This window comes from Myotis myotis, unplaced genomic scaffold (assembly GCF_014108235.1).
Source record: "Myotis myotis isolate mMyoMyo1 unplaced genomic scaffold, mMyoMyo1.p scaffold_m19_p_2, whole genome shotgun sequence".
Classification (NCBI taxonomy): domain Eukaryota; kingdom Metazoa; phylum Chordata; class Mammalia; order Chiroptera; family Vespertilionidae; genus Myotis; species Myotis myotis.
The window spans coordinates 101,950,114-101,970,034 of record NW_023416324.1 but is presented as its reverse complement, the minus strand read 5'-3'; the positions used below and the strand labels follow the sequence as shown (position 1 = coordinate 101,970,034).

At 47.2% G+C, this 19,921-nt stretch overlaps 1 protein-coding gene across 1 annotated transcript in view; it reads left to right on the top strand.

The window, feature by feature from the left end:
• The window catches only part of WNT7A (Wnt family member 7A), a 100,203-nt gene that overhangs the window by 21,075 nt on the left and 59,207 nt on the right, over positions 1–19,921 (top strand). The window contains exon 3 of the mRNA XM_036352419.1: positions 7,218–7,489. Coding sequence (XP_036208312.1) covers positions 7,218–7,489 — 272 coding nt within the window. The remainder of the gene's footprint in view (positions 1–7,217; positions 7,490–19,921) is intronic.

Sequence of the window (19,921 nt, the reverse complement as noted above, 5' to 3'; positions counted from 1 at the left end):
TTCCTCTGTACCCGCCAGGATTGCTGTGGAGCTGGAATGCGTGGAGGGCGTCAGTCAGGCTCCCCACTGAAAATCTCAGTAACAATACCAGTCTTTTCTGGGCACTTTCTAGAGGCCTAGTCTTTTCACACAGGGGTTTCATTGAACCTTCATGGCAACTTGGCAGTGTCCTCCTCGTGGTTCCCATTTAACAGATGGGGAAGCGGAGACTCAGGAGGCAGAGTCTTTGCTCAGGGTCACCCAGCTAAATAGGAGCAGAGAGGAGAGACTGGCGAGCTCCATTTTATTCGAGTTCTGAGCTGAAGCCACCTGGACTTCTGGAGGGACATTTTTTTTTTTTTTTGGAGTTATGAGTAGATTCAGAGTTCAGAAGGGTATGGTGGAGGGGAGAGTGGAGATTCCATACTGGAAGCCAGGAGACCCTGGTTATTCCCCTGGTCTCGCTGAGTCACTGGAGACTTTGGGCAAGTCTCTTGACTTCCTTGAACCTGTCATTCAAGGAGGAACCATGGGCTTCATATCTGGGGCTCTGGGAGTCTATTCCTTGATTCCAGGGCCATCAGAACCTCTGCTGGGGCAGGATAGCAGGGGCCAGAGGACCTGCCACTGCCCTCTCTATAGCTTCAGCTACTCCCAGGCCCCGTCGCTCACCTGCTTCCACCACAGACTGTATCATGCCAGGGCCACTACACAGCCTTTCTCTGGCCTGGAGCCCTCCCTCTGCACCCCCCCCCCCCCCCCCGCCAAACACACAGACAGCTTCCTAGCTGCTTCTCCATGCTCAAAAGCTACCATGCAAGATGCCTTCTGCTCTGACACTGTCTTGTTCTACATTCTTCAGAGTCCTCAGCTGCTACTGAGTGTTTTTTTTATTTTTTATTTTTTATTTTTTAAATTTTGTTTTATTGCTTAAATATTACAAAGAGTATTACATATGTCTCCTTTTTCCCCCCCCCTTGACATTCCCCCGGCCTCCCCTACACTACTGAGTGTTTTGATCTCCCTATCTGTACCCCATAAAGTCAAGGCATGTCTAAATCTCTCTTGTCAGTTTTCTCAGCCCCTAGTGTGGTATCTGGCACATAGTAACTGTTTAAGAAATATCTGTTGAGTGAAGGAATAAGGCACATGGCTCACTCAGTCAAGGAGACCAAGGGGATGGCTGGCTTTGATGGAAGTTCTTCCTCTGCTCATGGGCAGGAGGTAGAGGTGATGGTCAGGGGCAAGAGGTAGAGGTGGATGATCAGGGGCAGGAGGTAGAGGTGATGGTCAGGGCAGAGAGGGTGGCGCTGTCCCTGGAGGGTACATGGTTAGTGATGGTCAAGCCCAGTATCTGCTGCTTATGGGCCCTATGTGGTAGATCCAGGAAAGAGGCTGGGCTGCGGTCAGTAGGACTAGAGTGAGTATCATGCCCTTACAGTAGAGAGTAACTCAGATGCGGGAGCTGGGCTAATTGGGTTGGAATCCTTGGCAGGTTACATCACTTCTCTGGGTCTCAATTTCTATGTCTGTAAAATGGAGATAATAACAGCCCACACCTCATAGGATTGTTGTAGGATTAAGTGAGTCGATCTATATTGAGTGCTTAGAACAGAGCCTGGCAAATAGTAAGCAATTTTATGACTTTGCTATGCTTATTATGAACATTGGGTACATTGTCTCACTCCACTTCTGCAGCAATCAAGCAGCCATCTCTAAACCGTCTTCCAGATCTTGTAAAGGAAAAAGGAGATGGCATTCAGGAAATCACCTAGCGGGAGGGGCACTCTCAGGCCAATGGGGTGGTCCTTCTCAGAGTATTGCCATGGTCAGGTTCTGGGTGTGCTCTGGAGTTATTGAGATAGCATGTGACCTCTGGGCTTGCATCTGGACTCTGCCGGAGCAAGTCTCCCTGAGCCTCAGTTTCTCCACTGATAAAATAAGGAGCTGTTAGTCACCTGGGTTGGGTGAAGAAAGAATAGATAGATGGCTGGAGTTCGCTGTGGCCTTTCATGCTGAAAGTCTGAGATTCTGGGATCCTTCTCTACCTTTTTACTGTCATTAAAACCAGTTCTTGGCTCAGCAAGCTTATCTCATTTGAGTTGATGGGGTCTTACAAATTATTTATTAAGAAGTCTTAACTAAGTGACATCTCTTGACAGCAATAAAGGTATTTTTATAAGAGTCGATGCCGTAAGCCCAAGTAATGGTAAGCTTTCAGACACAGAAAAGAGCCAGGAAGGGAGGGAGGCTGGGACTGAGGAAGGACACTGCCAACCTGGCCCCAGAATCCAAGTCTGGCCGGTGTCCAGGTGGGCGGCCTCAGTGAATGGCATTACTTGTCAGAGCCTCGGCTTCCTCACCTGTCAAATTGTGAGAAAAGGTGGCTATCCAATAGGACTATTGTGAAATATCACACAGATAGCCAAATATGGGTCTGGCACATAATAGATGATCAACAAATGTTACTTTCTTTCCACCCTTCTCCTTCACCCCAAGCCAAACCCCAACCTCAGGCCTCTGGCTACCTCTGCGCAGACATGGCTTCTTGGGGAAGCCATGCTGCCTGGGCTGGGGGTCATCCCCACCCTGCCTCGCAGAGCCTTTTGGGATCTCGGTTGGGTTGTTCTCCTTAAGAGCAGGTGAGCACACTTTCCAAAGCACTGCATGGAAGCACTAAATAAAAGTCACGTGGTTGTTGGCCACTGTCTGTAGCTTTCTTTCATTTGTTCATTTATTCATTTGACAAATATTTACTGAGTGATTACCTACTACTTGTAACAAAGTGTTTGCCTTCAAGGAAATTACATTCCAGAGGGGCAATGGAGGTGGTAGATGAGGTAGAAGAACAGACAATAAACAAGTAAGTCTAAAATATAAGGAAAGTTATGGAGAAAACTAAAGTAGGGGACGTTTCTCTCTGCACCTCCCAACAATGACAGTAATTTCATCCATTATAATAATTATAACACTCACTGTTGTTTATTTAAGCATTGGGTATATGACAGGTGATACCTACTTCTCTCTACAGGGTGGCTGATATTAACAGATATGGAAATAGAGGTTCAGAGAGGTTCAGTGACTTGCTCTGTCTGGCAGGGTTCAAATTGGAATTTAGGTCTGCTATTCATTTATCCCTCACACATTATGGTGCGAGTTGTAAACAGTGGATCAAGACAGACATGGTCCTTGTCCCCTTGTAAATCCATTTGGATGGGCAGACAGACCTTGGATCAGCCCCATACACCATGAGGCTGTCTTGTCCTTAAAGGTATCATGGAGCACGATGTGGCGAAATGGGACACAGTGGTAATAATAACAATGGCTGGTGTTTACTGAACACTTACTACATGTCCAGTGCTGTGCTCAGCACCTTTCCCTCATTCTGTTTAGATGCTGTTATTCCCATTTCACAGAGTAAACAGGGGCTTACAGCAGTTAACAGGACTGACATTAGTTACACAGTCAGCCTGATGCCCAGGGCAGTTTCCCCAGTGGTCAGTGTTGGAGGAGAAGGGAGATGGACTGGGTGGTGTTAGCCTAATGTTGGTGGGCAAGGCCAATGTCAAGATATCAAGGGATCAAGAGTGACCCTTTAGCGTCTGGAAGTATTAGACTTTACCAGCCAGTACCTGGGTCCCTGGGACCTCTGAAGCCAAGAATGACTGCACCTCAACATTTCTCAGACTTTAGGCCACCGTCTTCACTCCTCAGCAGGTGCTGAGGTGAGGGAGCTAGGTGGCCCCTGATAAGACTTCACTCTGGTCTGGAGGCCCACCTTAAGCTCAGGGGAGTTAAATGTGTTGTGGTGCAGCTGCCCTTCACCCATTTGGAATCTGATGAGAATCTTGCATGGGTAGCGAGCCATTATCATTATGTTTAACTAGTGTCTGTTGTCATCATTTGCAAAGTCATGGGGCTCAGAGAGACCCCAGGGATTGGTAATCACTTGGTGGTAGAGCTCCTGCACACAAAATCACCAGGAAGGAGGTTGGGCTGGCAGCCCCTATGCTGCCCCTGGCCCCACCTCCCATAAGGAGCCTGGGAGAAAGGCAAGTCTCAGATGACAGGCCAGGCCCCACCCCTTCCAATTTACATACTCCACTCAAGGTCTGATTAAGGGGACCCAGTCTCCTTTCTTGGAGTCATTTAATCGCTGGGGACAGTTCTTGGTCTGTGTGGAGTGTCCAGAGGCAGAGTCCGCAGCTCAGCTCTGCAGTCTACCAGGTGAGCGGCCTGAGCAAATCAGACCTTTCTCTTGGCTTCAGTTTCTCCAATTGTAAAGGAAGATAAATGAAGGCTTCTACTGCTTACTGCACAGCTCTCTTATAAAGAACTGTTACTACTGCCATAGATAGAAATTGCAATAAATTTAATAGTTGGGGCCATTTCTCATGCCAGTCTCTGTGCTAAATGCTTTACCTTTGTTAATTTTGTTCTAGTCCTAAATGAGTGGGTAGTTAGCATCCCTATTTTATAGTAGAGAAACTGGAGCACAGAGAAGTTGATGATCCAGCTAAGGTCACACAGTTAGGAGTGATAGAACAGGGACTCCCCAGCACCCATCCTGCTCTCTCTATACTTTTCATCTGACATTCTTTTTCTTGATGTCGGCAAGGGTCTAATCTGACTGTAGGCTGTCCCCTTCAGTGTAGTCTTACCTGTCCGTTGACATCTGGAGCAGTTAGAGCTGCTCTCAGGGGCTTTATCTTTGGGACCAGTCTTCCCGCTTGGCTTGGATGCCCTTGGAACATGCAGAGGAGTAAATTAAAAACATGCAGAGGTAGAAGTGAGGTTGCAAATCCCAGGAGATTCTGGTTGCCCACCCCTCACTCTTCCACCTCCTGCTCTGGCCAACTCAGACCCACCTGCTTGCTGCCCAGCTTTGGGGGAAGATTTTTCTAATCTGCCCTCTCCCTGGAAGTCTGTCCATTAAATGCTCTTGTCCAATGTCCTGCTTGGGTGGAACTTGAGGCCTGATCTCCTGTCCTCATGACCTTAAATTTCAAAGCTCCCTCTTTCCCAAAGCCCAGCAGCAGGAGATGGTCACTCTGTTCCTACCTGCCCTTCTGGTGGTCAGTTCTGTCTTCAACACATGGCCCCAACAGGCTCCCTTGCCTTCCAGTGAGCCCAGCGGAGCATTGCTAGTTCTTATGCACCATTTATTAATTTCACAAAACAAAAGCATTGTCAGGTATCCAGCCTGCCAAATTGTCAGACCTGTGTGCATGTCCACCCCGTTGATGTGGTTTTGTCCCAGGCCCTCTGACAGGAATTTATTACACACATGAGGTGTGTAATACCAATGTGAGAATATGTGCAGAGTCAGGGACCCAGTAGGTGTGTGATGGAGCTGGAATTTGAGCCCCCTGTTTTAACAGGATGCTGTGGATGGGCTGGCTTGGAATGTCAGAGTAAAGTGGCTTGGGCTACAGGAAGCCACTCAGTGGTGATTGGGTGGGGGCAGGGGAGCACAGGTTGTCTGTGTCTTAGCAGCCCGGGTTAGGGTGGCCATGGGCGGGTGGGAAAAGGGTGTGTCTGAGTGTGGGTCCCAGTGACCTGGGACTTAAAGCAACTTGGAGGCTGCTTTATCCACCTCCCGCACTGCTTAAGCCACTTCATCCCAACATCCTGAAGCACTTCTCCCCACTCCATCATGCCTGCTCAGCACTACTTCATCTCCTGCTCCAGCTTTGGGGGCCTTTCCCAACAGGCTGCTCTCCCTGAAGCCCACACCACCCTGGCTCTGAGTGCGAACTTGCTGAATGCTCACTCGGAGTTCACGCTGCACACAGGGCTTCCTACAGAGTGCCTTGGTCCACCTTCATTCTGTGCAGTAGACACTGCTTGCGAACCTGTTTGAGGCCCAGAGAGGCAAAGAGTGTGGGTGGCAGCACACTCAGGACCCTTCCACCCCCACTAAGAGCCCAGCACCACTGGGCAGAACCATCTTCAAATAGCTGGGAAGACTTGTGGAAAGTGACTTCTTAGCAGCTCCCCAGATCCCCTACTGAACCTTCCTGTTTATGTACCTGCTCTTTTCCACCCTGACTGTGGGCAGTCCTCACTCCTCTTCCCCAGCCCCTGCCTTCTAGAAGACCAAGGCCTGAGGATGCAGATGTCCAGGGTCCAGGTCCCAGCCTTCCCTGGAGATGCTCACAGTCTGGCCAAGAGGAGTGGGTGAGCCTGCGACTGGCAAGTGACACACAGCAGTAGTAACAGGGCTCTCAGAGAATAAGGGCTGTGTGTCAGGCACCTGCGAGGAGTCAGACGCAGAGCTGAGAGTGCTAAAAGAATTTTTAACTTCTAGTTCTTATTTTTGAACACTTAACAAGATAACATTCAAACAAATTTTAAAAGTTAGGATGGATTAATTTACAGTAAAATAATCAACTTAAAATATCAGCCCTTTCATTTAGGGCCAAGGAGGCCAATAGTTCCCATTTAAATGGATTTACAAAATTTATATTTTAACCTATATTTGATGGCATCGAAATATAAAAAGCATACAACTTCCATTGAGACCTTCCCTTCCCTTCAGAGTATAATTCATACAATTGCTCCTTTGTTCAGTTCTCAAACTTTTAAAAAATCACCAGTTCTATTTTGAAATATATCTACAACTCCACTGATAACAAGAAGACTCTTAAAACAATTCTTATAGGACAAACTCTTACTGCTTTCTGTCATTGCCATGAGAAAAGTACTGTTGCAGAGTTTCCCTTTTACCTCTGAGTACATGGGACTCAGGGAGGGCTCAGCACTGGCTGAAAGTCACAGGACCAGAAATGGATGCTCCTGAGATGTGAGCCCAGGCTCAGGCTCTGGAGTCTGTGAGCAATGCAGGTGTTGAAGAAATGCTGTTTTGAGGGTTGTTGCCAGATGCTGTGAGAGCTGTTCACGTGCACAGTTTACACCCTAATTTGAGTGTTGTGGGGAGTGGGCGGTCATTCACAGGGTTGTCCCATCCTCTGGCCTTGGGAGCCTGGGCCAGCAGCCCACACGTCTCTCTCCTCCCCTGCCCAGTCAGCTACCTAAGGGCAGGCAGTGATTGGGGCTTGAGTGGGCGTGTGCATGACTGGTGCTCAGGCTTGGTCATCACCCCAGGATGGACCTCTCGGAGATAAGGAATGGGTGCTCAGTGGATCTTTGTGGAGCTCAGCCTCCCTTCTTATCCAGGCTGGTCTCCTCCCCGGATATCCTGGACCTGACCCCAGCCTTTCACCCTCTCCTCACAGGGAGCCGGGAGGCCGCCTTCACCTATGCCATCATTGCTGCCGGCGTGGCCCACGCCATCACAGCTGCCTGCACCCAGGGCAACCTAAGTGACTGTGGCTGCGACAAGGAGAAGCAAGGCCAGTACCACCGGGATGAGGGCTGGAAGTGGGGTGGCTGCTCGGCTGACATCCGCTATGGCATCCGCTTTGCCAAGGTCTTCGTGGATGCCCGGGAGATCAAGCAGAACGCCAGGACACTCATGAACCTGCACAACAATGAGGCGGGCCGGAAGGTAGGGCGGGAGACCTGGGACAGCCTGCTCCCAGGCAGCAGGGCTCCAGGAAAAGCCACAGAGTTCCTCCCCTAGCTGGCTCTGCCCTCCCCAGCTGCTGATAGGGCTCAGGGTGTGGCATGAAGCTTCTCAGTTACTAGAGAGGTTGAATAACTGAATCTAGGTGAAAACAAATTTGATATAACAGCGAGATGGAAAGAGGGAGGCTTGTGAACTCTTATCCTTGGGTCCACAAAATCAGCTGTGCAAACTCTGATTGGGGGAGAGGTTAAGATGGGTTGAGCAGGAGTCATCCCTTAACAGCAGGGCCACTAGCATGTCATTGATCACCACAGCTGGAATCTGGCACTCAAAATAAAGGCACCTTTTTGAGTGCCTCCTCAGATGCTCTTGGATTCTGAGCTCAGCTTGGAAGAGAGCTAGGAATGTTCCAGGATATTTCTAGTGGAGGTGGCTGGGACAGAAAGGGGCTGGACACCCATCCCATGAAAAGCTGGCTGTCCTAAGGCAAGGAAGCAGAAGGGCCCAGAGTGCAGAGTAAGGGCCCACGGGGTGACGGGATCATGGAGAAGTAGGTCCTGCTGTGAGGAGCCAAGCCAAAGCCATGAGATATGGAGTGAGTTACCAAGAAAGGAGTGAGCTCTTTATCCCAGGAAGTATTTGGGCAGAGGCAGCTCAAGGTACCCAAGTCAGTGCTCCTGGCTCAGGCTGTGCCCTGGGCTGCAGCCTAAGGCTGGGAGTATGCTATTACGTGCCTTTGAAGGCTGAGGTGCTCAGAACCCTTCCTGGAACCCCTAGGCCTAGGAGATGCTGGGAGAGGAAAAGCTCAGATGTCAGGTGGAGCTCTGTGGTGAAGTGTCTGTGAGCCAGGGCAGATGGAGAGGGGGGCTTAGGGCTACCTGGGTTGGAACAGACCACTGCAGCGATAAAACTTGTGCTGACACCACCTGGGGCCACAAATGCCGGTACCCAGGGTGGCTGGGCAGGAGCAAGAGTGACAAAGACCTAAAAAACCATACACAAGGCTATATTGGACCCAGGAATGCAGACCCCATCCACAGGCCACCACTGTGGTTGTGCAGGAAGGCCAGCCCACTGTGGCCAGACCCTGAGTTTAGACTCAGATTTTTATGTACCATCACTTCACTTTTAAGTGTTGGCATTTCAAACTGATTGTCAACAGTAGAAAAGGTTAAAAAGAAAGAGGGTTACCAGAGGCTCAAGTATTTAACTGGCTAAGTGTGGGCTATGAACACCCCATTTGGGTGACAGATGTATTAAGTGGCACATATCTTGCTCTGCTGGAGCATGTCTGTGGGCCAGGCAGTCTTATAGCTCCGGATGTATCAGCTCGCCTAATTCTCAAGGCTTCTCTAAGAACAGTAGCATCATTATCCCCATTTTACAAGTGAAGAAATTGAGGTTCAGAGTGGGTAAGTAATGGGCTCAGGGTCCCATCTCTACTAATAAAAGGGTAATATGCTAATTAGGACCTCTTCCAGATGTCTTCTGGACGTCCATCTGGACAAAGCCACAGAGGCTGTGAGGGCCTTGGGCTGGGGGCATGGGCAGGGCCCACGCGGGAGAGGCGGGGCGGGCCTGTGCCGTGGGCTGGTCCAGTGCCGTGGCCCCTTTTGCAGGCCTGGGGCTCAGGCAGCCATGAGCCCCAGCAGCTGTGAGCTCCAGGGCTCAGGCCTCGCAGCTGTGGAGGCTGGCAGTGACAGCAGCAGCAGGGTGATGGGGGCAATGCCTTTCCCTGTTCGGCCAGTTGCCTCCCACAGAGGGAGGCCAGACTGCCACTTAGGTCCAAGGGGAGCAGGCCTAAGCCATCAATAGGACATCCCCTGAGGGCTCCCAGACTGTGAGAGGGGGCAGGCCTGGCTGAGGGACCCCTCCCCCCCCCAGTGCATGAATTTTCATGCACTGGGCCTCTAGTAGTTAATAAGCAGTGCCAGAATTCTGTCTCTGAGCTGACATTCTTTTTTTAAAATATATTTTTATTGATTTCAGATAAGAAGGGAGAGGGAGAGAGAGAGAGAAACATCAATGGTAAGAGAGAATCACTGATCGGATGCCTCTTGCACACCCCACACAGGGGATTGAGCCTGCAACCCAGGCTTGTGCCCTTGACCGGAATCAAAACTGGGACCCTTCAGTCCACAGGCCAATGCTCTATCCACTGAGCCAAACCAGCTAGGGCAAAAGCTGACATTCTTTATATAGCATACACTGCTGTGGCATGGTGGTCAGAAGGCTGCCTGTAGGCTGGCACTGGGCTGCCTGGTTTAGATTCCAGCTTTATTATTCCTTCCCTGGAAGGAAGTAGAGCTGGCAGGAGTGTCCTCAGGGCCGAGGTGAGGAGGGAAGGAGACAAGGCAGGAGATCACTTACCCTGGGGCCTGGCACAGAGTTTGTCCTCAGCACAGGGCGGCTGTGATTACAAGTTGTGCAAACACGTAACGCAGGAGGGAGTCTGTCTGGCAGGTGTTGGGGGTAAGAGGGGTAGCCTGCACACCTTGGAGAGGAGCAAGGTTCCCCTCTTGCAGATGAATGGGAGAGGACAAGCTGGCCCTTCCTCCAGCCTTCAGGTGCCCTTCCCTCCCTCCTCTTCTAGAGCTTCTGGCCACATCCTGTGTGTAAGAGCCTCCCAGGAGTCTGGGTGAGTCACACTTGCAGAAACTCACCTGACACGATGCTGTCCTGGGTTAATTGGAAGGCCCTGTCTGGCTGGCAGCTCCTGTGCAGCCAGCACATCCCTCCAGGCTTTTCAGCTATTCATTTCTTCTAGTTTCTGTGGTCAGGTCATTCTTTAGGGCACAGGGCACAGGGCACAGGGCACAGGGCGTAGGCTTCCTCCTGCCCTTGAAACACTCCCTGGAGGCAGAAAAAGGGAGTGCTTCAAGAGTCTTCCCTCTTCCAGCCTCCATTTCCTTATCCGTGGCTTCCTGGTTGAGCCACTGTGAGAATTAAAGAAGAGAATTCTTAGCTTGGGATAAGAAAGGTTCAGTATATCCAGTGGGAAAAGCTTTCACAAGCCACAGAGCTCCACAGCGTGAGGGCTGCGGCTGCTGTTCCAGGGAACTCTTGGGTGGTGCAGATGCCGGAATCTGTCAGACATCATAAGATCAACCTTAGTGGCTTCCTGGAGGAGACAAGTGAGGTTTGGCTTGGCAGAGAAGAGAGGTGAAGGCAACACAGGTTTGGTGTGGGGAGGCAGTGGTCAAAGGTCCAGAGATGAGGGCTTAGGGCAAGTTCAGGGGCCTAGACTGGCAGGTCTGTGAGTCACAGCAGCTGGAGAGCCTGCATGGTCACCTGCCAGGCCAGGGAGTGAGAGCCTTGATTTGTCCCCTCAGATCTTTCTGTGGTTGCTGTCAGGTTTCAGCTCAGATGTCCCCCTTCAGACAAGCTTCCTTTTCATTTCCTTCCTAGCCTTTTCTCAGATGTCATCTTGTTCCTTTCTCTCCCACCCCACTCCATACCAGATCATGAGTTTGAAGTGTCTCATTCACAGCTGCACCCCTAAGGCTGGCATCAACAAGCCACTCTGTGTAGAGTGAAGAGTTGAGTACCTATGGTCACTGGTGAACCACTGATGGTTCTGGAGCAGGGAAGGGGCAGAACTCATAGACACTGACTCCAGGAAGGCAGAGTGAGGCCCTGGGCGGGATCAAGAATGGGGTGCAGAATGAGTGCAGACTGGGCTCTCCCAGAATGATAAGGAAAATAATATGGGGTGGGGGATGGGGGGAAGAGGTGCTAGCAGCCTGACTCTGTATCCCTAATGCACATTCCTGTTAGCCTATAGTCTAGTCACTGCCCCTTCCTTAATTATCTGGTCTTGCAAGACCTGTTTACCTAAATACTCCCATTTCACAGAGGCCATAAACCATGAACCATACACAACCCCTGGAGGGGGTTATCAGCACTGGTGCCAGGCCAGGCCTTTAGGTATGGTTTCACATCCACCATCCTAACACACGGGGCTTTTTGCAAAGCCTGCAAAAGGTCCGGAAGTCTGATTCATATTTGGGGGACAAAGAAACCAAAGGGCATAAAGAGAAAGCTTCCTCCATATTGGCTTGATCAGGATTTGGAAATAGGCTCCCCTGAGTCATGGTACTAGTACATCGGGAAATAAATGTTTTTTTCCTGTATCTCTGGGTACTCCTGTGTGTTTTTCAGTCGCCTGGTAAATTCTGTAACAAGCTCAGGGAAACCACCAGAAGGGCTCTCCCCATGTTGGCCCAGCTCCACTCTGGCTTGTGAGGACCCTTGTGGGTGGCTCCCCGGGATAGCAGTTCAACCTGGAGCTCTGTATTTTCCAGAGCCAAGAAGTGGGATTTGTGACTCCCCAGTGTACATAGGGAAAGGCGTGACCATCCACAGGTCTGGCCCTTTGTGGTGTGGGAGTGCAGACCCAGGGCAGTAGCCATACTGCTCAGCCAGATTCCAGCAGTGGTTTCTTAGCCCAGCCCTCTCTGCTACCGGGCACCTGAGCACCCACACACATATCCAAGTGGTCAGGAGCAAGGACAGCCACCTAGCCTAAGGCTTGGTTTATATCAGTTCTGAGTCCCATCCCTACTTGGAGATACAGTTTCCCCATTTGTCAAATGGGACTATGACATTGATTTATTCTGGATCCCAGGTGCTGGTCAGGGCCAGGTGAGGGTACACAGGGGAGGTGCCCCAGGATCCTGCTGTGTGCCATTTATTAGAAGGCATGGGGCCCCACCCCAGAACCTCCCCCACAGTAGGCTTCTGTGGGTCACACACACAGAGGAGAAAAGAGGCAGCCCACAGCCACTCCTGGCTGAGTGTCTTGGAAAGGCTCACAGATGTGTTTATCACTGGCTCCCTCACTCCTGCTGTCAGCAGACAAGACTCAACCTGACCACAGGCTCTGGTGCTTGTTGGCAGCTGTTTGAGAAAAGGAGGAGGCAGGGAAAGTTAGGGAGGGGGTGCGTGTATCGAGGGGCAGAAGTGGTGGCAGATCCAATGAGGGGAAACCGGGGGCAGCCCACTGACTCACCTGGCAGATGGGGAGAATAAACACTGTGGGAGCATCCTGCCCTCACAAGTCTCCACTCCTCTGGGCAGAACCAGGTGCTGGTCTGTGGATGGGCCACAGGGCTGGGAGATGGGTACCTCTGTGGGACAGCCAGCCTTTCCATTCCCTCATTGTCTCATGCAATTGTGTGGTCTGCAGGGTGGAATCAGAATGACTAGGTGAATGGTAGAAATTATAGTCTTTCCCTATTAGAATTTTAGGGCCATAATATTTTTGGATTGAAATCACAGACTGTTCAGATTGAGAATGTAGAATATTAGGTTCACATCCTCATATGTGGGGTTTGGAATCATAGGATGTTTGGTTGGGAGGGAGAGAGACATAGGGAGCACTGGGTTGAAATGTTCAGATGGTAGAATCTTTGTGGCTTTGAATTTCTTTCCAGTCTTTTGTGCAGTGGGGAGATGAGCAAACCATGATTCTTTCCCTCAAGGTAATTGGTCTAGTGAAAGAGTCAGATAAGAGAAGCAAGAAGTATGATTTAGGGCTCACACCACAGGGGCAATGCCACACAGAATGCTTAAGGGAGCCCAGGGAGGGAGTGCTCTCCCGGAGGACAAGTCTGAAGACCTCTAGAGGAACAAAGGACCGTTAGAATGGCTTTGAAGGATAAGTAGGAATCCACCAGGTGGACAGGATAGGTGGGGAAGAGGAGGGCATTTCAGACAGAGATAACAACATGTATAAAAGCATGAAGTCCTAAAAGAGCATCGTTGGGCTGTGGGGAGTGCAGGGCTCTGTATGTCATAGTTCCATTTGACAGATGGGGAAACTGAGGCCCCAAGCAGGGATGGAACTCAGAACTGATATACGCTAAGCCTTAGTTATCCCAGGTTAGGCAGCTGTCCTTGCTCCTGACCACTTGATTATGTGTCTGGGCCTTTCAGATGCCCTGTAGCAGAAAGTGACCACTTCAGGGCTGGGCTGGGAGACCACCTTCCTGTGATCTGGCTGAGCAGTATGGCCGTTGCCATGGTTGCCCAGGGCCAGGGGCTGGCGTGCTGTGGATGCCTTGCTGTACACTGAGAAGAAAGTGCACAGGGAGCTCTGGAGGCCTCAGGGGAGGGAAGGGCCCTCAACAATCCCTTCCCTGGGGTGTGGTGACTGAATTCAAGAGAGGCAACCGTGGGTATGAGGGCCCAGCTGGGAGAGGGCTGGCCCCTCCTGGAATGTGCTGCTTGCTCTCAGGGAGGTGAGCTCAGGGGGATGGAATTTCACCTGAGTGAGGAGTCACCTCCCAGTCCCTGCCCAGCCTCTTGCTCACAGAGGGTGCCGGTTTTGTCCCTTCCTGCCCTGCCCCGTCTGGTCTGGGTGCTCCTGGGAGCTGGATTCCCACCCTGCCCTGGCCAGAGGCAGGCCTGTGAGTCAGGGGACACCAGGGAGCTGGCAAGGCTGCTGAGGTGGGGCCCAGATAAGGTTTGCCCAGCTATGCTCCTCTCCACTGTCCTGAGGGCCACTTGCATATTTGACCAGAAAGAGTGGTCAGTGGTGGTAAGTTGAGGGCCCGGGGAGCCAGGCCCAGCCTTTCTGGAAGCTGGCTGACCAGGTTGGGCTGTGAGGAGGCCTCCTCAGGCCCTGTGCCCTCCATTCCTGCCCCAGATCCAGGAACAGATGTATGTGCATTCTCACCTTCCCAGATGGAAAGGCCTCTAGCCAGAACTTAAGGGACTTGGATGTTGAGCAAGTCACATCCATCCTTGGCCTTGATTTCTTCTGTGGTGAAAACTTATGGTCTCAGAAGGGTCTTCCAGGTCTGACATGTATGTTGAGTACTTAGGACCAATGGATGTCAACCTTGTCTGCAGCCACACACTCGTGGCGTCCACCAAACTATTCCTGCCTCAGGGCCTTTATACATGCTATTTCCTCTGTCAGAAATGCTCTTCCCATGAATCTTTGGATGACAAAGGCCTTCCCTGACTCTCCTCCTCTATGTCCAGTCATCTCCTTTGGTATACCCTGCTTTATTTTCTATGTGACACTTATCACCATAAGAAATTATCTTATTTACACAGCTCTCTATGTGTTTATTGCCTGTCTTTTCTCACTACAATATCAGCACCATGAGGGACTATATGAGTTCACAGCTGCATCTCTCTGTACCTAGAACAGTGTCTGGTACATAGTAAGTGCTCAAGAAATATTTGTTGAGTATATGAATGAAATGACAAATGTCTGCTCTTACCTTGAGGAATTTTCTGGGAATACAGTTGCCATATTAAAAACAAACAAACAAACAAACAAACAAAACAGTCATCCCAGTTAAATTTGTGTTTGATATAAAGTACTAAACTATTTCCCAGAATGGCTGTGCCATTTTACATTCCCACTAACAAAGTATGAATAATCCAGTTTCTCCACATCCTCACCAGCATGTGGTGTTGTCCCTGTTTTTTGGTTTGCCATTTTGATAAGTGTGTGCAACATCTCACTGTGGTTTTAAGTAGTATTTCCCTAAGGCAGGGGTGGGCAAACTTTTTGATTCGAGGGCCACAATGGGTTCTTAAACTGGACCAGAGGGCCAGAACAAAAGCATGGATGGAGTGTTTGTGTGAACTAATATAAATTCAAAGTAAACATCATTACATAAAAGGGTACGGTCTTTTTTTTTTTTTTTAGTTTTATTCATTTCAAACGGGCCGGAGCCATAGTTTGCCCACGGCTGCCCTAAGGGCTAATGAAGTTGACCATCTTTCCATGTGCTTATTTGCCATCTGTGTATCTTCTTCAGAGGAATGTCTGTTAATGACTTATGCCCATTTTCTAATTAGTTTGTTTATATTCTTATTGTTGAGTGTTGAGATGGTAGTCTTTTGTCAGACATATGGTTTGCAAAATCACCCCTGCCCCAGTCTGGAGCTTATCTTTTTATCCTCTTCAGGAGGTCTTTTGCAGAGCAAAAGTCTTTAACTTTGATAAGGTCCAATTGATCAAGTTTTCCTCTTATGGATAGTGCTTTTGGTGTTGTCTAAGAACTCTTTGCTCAGCCCTGGTCCCCCAAATTTTCTCCTATACTGTTTTCTAAAAGTTTTGTAGTTTTATGTTTTATGTTTAAGTTCATTATCTGTTTTTAAATTAACTATAAATCAACAAAGGTTTATATATCCTTAAATTTTATTAAAATATACACTACATAAAACAGCATTCTAACATTTTAGTGGTGTTAAGTACATTTACATTATGTGCAACCATCACCACCATCCATCTCCAGAACTTTTTCATTTCACAACTGAAACTCTGTTCCCTCAAACACTAAGTCCCCATTCCCCACATGGACCCTGGCAACACCATTCTACTTTCTGTCTCTCTGAATTAAACTGCTGTAGGGACCGCATCTGAGTGGAATCCTACAGTATTTGTTCTCTTGTGACTGGCTTATTCCACTTAGTATGATTTCCTCCGGGTTCTATTATCCGATGAGTTAACTTTTGTGAAAGGTTCATTTGAGGTCAAGGTTCATTTTTTGAGTCTATTTATGTGCTCAGTCTGGCCACTCTCTTCAGCTCTACAGCCCTGTCTGTGGAGGACAGTGACTTCTCGACAGTGCCAAGGAGAACTGTACAATCTTTTATGTAGTTATTTATTTTTAAAATTTATCCCAGTACAGATGTTCCCTTTATTCCTTCCATTGACCGCCTCCACTCCCCACCGCCCAGCCTTCACTGTACTATTGTCTGTGTCCCTGGGTTATGCATATCTATAATAATAAACATGTAATATGCTAATTAGACCAGACATCCTTCTGGATGACCTTCTGGATGAAGCTGGGGCACTCTGGGTCCTGGATGCCGGAGGGAAGCCCAGGTCCCTGGTGCTAGAGGGAAGCCAGTGCCAGGAGCCGGAGGAAGGAAGGCCTACTCTTGCACAAATTTCGTGCATCAGGCCTTTAGTATGCATATAAGTTCCCTGGTTACTCTTTTCCCACCCCCCTTCCCCAATACTTCTGAGATTCATCAGTCTGTTGTTCCATGCTTCCATGTCTCTGAATCTGTTTTGTTCATTGGTTTATTTTGTTCATTAGATTCCACATATGAGTGAGATCATGTGATACTTGTCTTTCTCTGACTGGCTTATTTTGCTCAGAATAATACTCTCCAGGTCCCTCTATGCTGTCTCAGAGGATAAGAGATCCTTCTTTTTACAGCTGCATAATATTCCATGGTATAAATGTACCACAGATTTTTTATCCACTCATCCACTGATGGGCACTTGGGCTGTTTCCAGATCTTAGTTATATAAATTATGCTGCTATGAACATAGAGGTGCATACATTTTTTTTTGATTGGTGTTTTGGGTTTCTTAGGATATATTCCTAAAAGTAGGATCACTGGGTCAAATGGCAGTTTCATTTTTAATTTTTTTAAGTGAGAATAAGATTATTTATTTCAGTTAATAACATATGGAAGTGTAGTAAGATATAAGAAAGTAGATCAGTTAATTGCCTTCAAATTAACATCAAATGCAGCTTATCTCACTTTAAAAAATTTTTATTTTTAATTTAAATTCTTTATTGTTTAAAGTATTACATATGTCTCCTTATCCCACCATTGACCTCTCCCCATCCACTCCCACACTCCAGCACATGCCTTTACCCCCCTGTTGTATGTGTCCTTTGGTTATGCTTATACGCATGCATACAAGTCCTTTGGTTGCTCTCTTACCACCTCTTCCCACCCTCCCCTGCCTTCTCTCTGAAGTTTGGCTGTCTATTCGATGCTTTTATGTCTCTGGCTCTATTTTTGTTCATCAGTTTTATGTTGTTCATTATATTCCACAAATGAGTGAGATCATGTGATATTTATCTTTCTCCAACTGGCTTATTTCACTTAGCATAATGCTCTTCAGGTTCATCCATGCTGTTGCGAATGGTAAGAGTTCTTTTTTTTTTTTTTTTTTTTTTTTTTACAGCAGCGTAGTATTCCATCGTGTAGATGTACCATAATTTTTTTAAGTGAACATATCAAGATTTTATTGTCATATCATAAAACAAAATATGGAGCTTAGACTGCATCATTTGACCCTTTATCTTTTTATTTCCTCCCAGTTCAAAACATTTGCATCTCTTAATAGCCAGCATTCTCTTAGATCAGCAGTTGGGCTCAACACATTCAAGCCTCAGCACAATCTTCTTTGTAGTTTTAGCCTTTTTTGGAAAATGAGCTTAGTCTGCTGACCATAGCCACTCTGCTTCCTGTCATAACGCTGCTTTCCCTGTGCATACAGAGAATCCCTGCCCTTCTTGTACTGTGTTACTTTGTGACGTTGATGCTTGCCACACTTACAGAAAGTTCGGTGGGTTTTAGGAATGTTCACATGTTTGCGAGAGCGCTATCGGCAGGGAAAGGAAGCTGTACCACAGCTTTTTAATCCACTCATCTGCTGATGGGCACTTAGGCTGTTTCCAAGTCTTAGCTATTGTAAATTGTGCTGCTATGAACATAGGGGAGCATACATCCTTTCTGATTGGTGTTTTGGGTTTCGTAGGATATATTCCTAGAAGTGGGATCACTGAGTCAAATGGCGGTTCCAATTTTAATTTTTTGAGAAAACTCCATACTGTTTTCCATGATGGCTGCACCAATCTGCATTCATACCAGCAGTGTACTAGGGTTCTCTTTTCTCCACATTTCTGCCAGCACTTGCTATTTGTTGATTTACTGATGTTTACCATTCTGGCAGGTGTGAGGTGATATGACATTGTTGTTTTAATTTGCATCTCTCTGATGATCAGTGACCTTGAGCATTTTTTCATATGTATTTTGACCATCTGTATGTCCTATTTGGAGAAGTGTCTATTTAGGTCCTTTGCCCATTTTTTAATTGGATGTCTGTCTTCCTTTTGTTGGGTTGTATGAGTTCTTTATGTTTTTTGGAAATAAACCCTTATGAGATATATCATTGACAAGTATGATATTGTCATATCATATTGCCCATTGTATCATATTGCCCATTGACAGTGGGCTCCCTGTTCATTTTGTTGATGGTTTCTTTTGCTGTGCAGAAGCCTTTTATTTTGATGTAGTCCCATTTGTTTATTTTATCTTTTGTTTCCTTTTCCTGAGGAGATATATTGGCAAATACATTGCTATGAGAGATGTCTGATATTTTGCTGACTATGGTTTTCTAGGATTTTTATGGTTTTACCACTTACATTTGAGTATTTTATCCATTTTTAGTTTATTCTTGTGTATGGTGTAAGTTGATGGTCTAGTTTCAATTTTTTGCATGTACCTATCCAGTGATCCCAACAACATTTATTGAAGAGACTGTTTTTCCTCCATTGTATGCTTTTGCTTCCTTTGTCAATATTAATTGAGCATAATGACTTTGGTCGATTTCTGGGATCTCTGTTTTATTCCATTGATCTATATACCTGTTTCTTGTGTCAGTACCAGGCTGCTTTGATTACAGTGGCTTTGTAGTATAATTTGATATCCAGTATTGTGATCCCTCCTACTTTGTTCTTTTCTCTCAAGCTTGCTGCTGCTATTTGGGGTCTTTTTTAGTTCCATATAAGTTTTTGGAGTATTTGTTTTAGTCCTGTGAAATATGCCATTGGTATTTTAATAAGAATTGCATTGACTGTATAGATTGCTTTGGATAGTATGGACATTTTAATTATGTTAATTCATCCAATCCATGAACCCAGTATATTCTTTCATATGTTTGTATTTTCCTCTATTTCTTTTTTCAGTTTTCTGAGGACATGGTTTTATACCTCTTTGGTTAAATTTATTCCAAAGCATCTTTTTTGTTGTTGTTGTTGCAATGGTAAGTGGGATTGTTTTTTTAGTTTCTCTTTCTGAGAATTCATTACTGGTGTATAAAATGCCATTAATTTCTGGATGTTAATTTTGTATCCCGCTACTTTGTTGAATTCATTTATTAAATCTAATAGTTTTTTTTGGTAGTGTCCTTAGTCTTTTTCTATGTACAATATCACGTCATCTGTGAATAATGACAGTTTCACTTTCTCCTTTCCAGTTTAGGTACCTTTTATGTGTTTTTTTTTAGTTTCACATTTTAAAAAAATCTTTATTGTTCAGATTATTACAAATGTTCCTCTTTTTCCCCCCCCATAGCTCTCCTCCACCCGGCTCCCCCCACCACCAGCCCTCGCTCTCCCCGACTATCCTCATCCATAGGTGTAAGATCTCTTCCCACATCCCCACACCTCCTTTCCCCCGAGAATTGTCAGTCTGCTTCCTTTCCATGCCCCTGATTCTATTACATTCACCAGTTTATTCTGTTCATTAGATTTTTTATTAATTTGATTTTTAGATTCACTTGTTAATAAATATGTATTTATTGTCACTTTGTTGTTCATAATTTTTTTATCTTTACCTTTTTCTTCTTCTTCC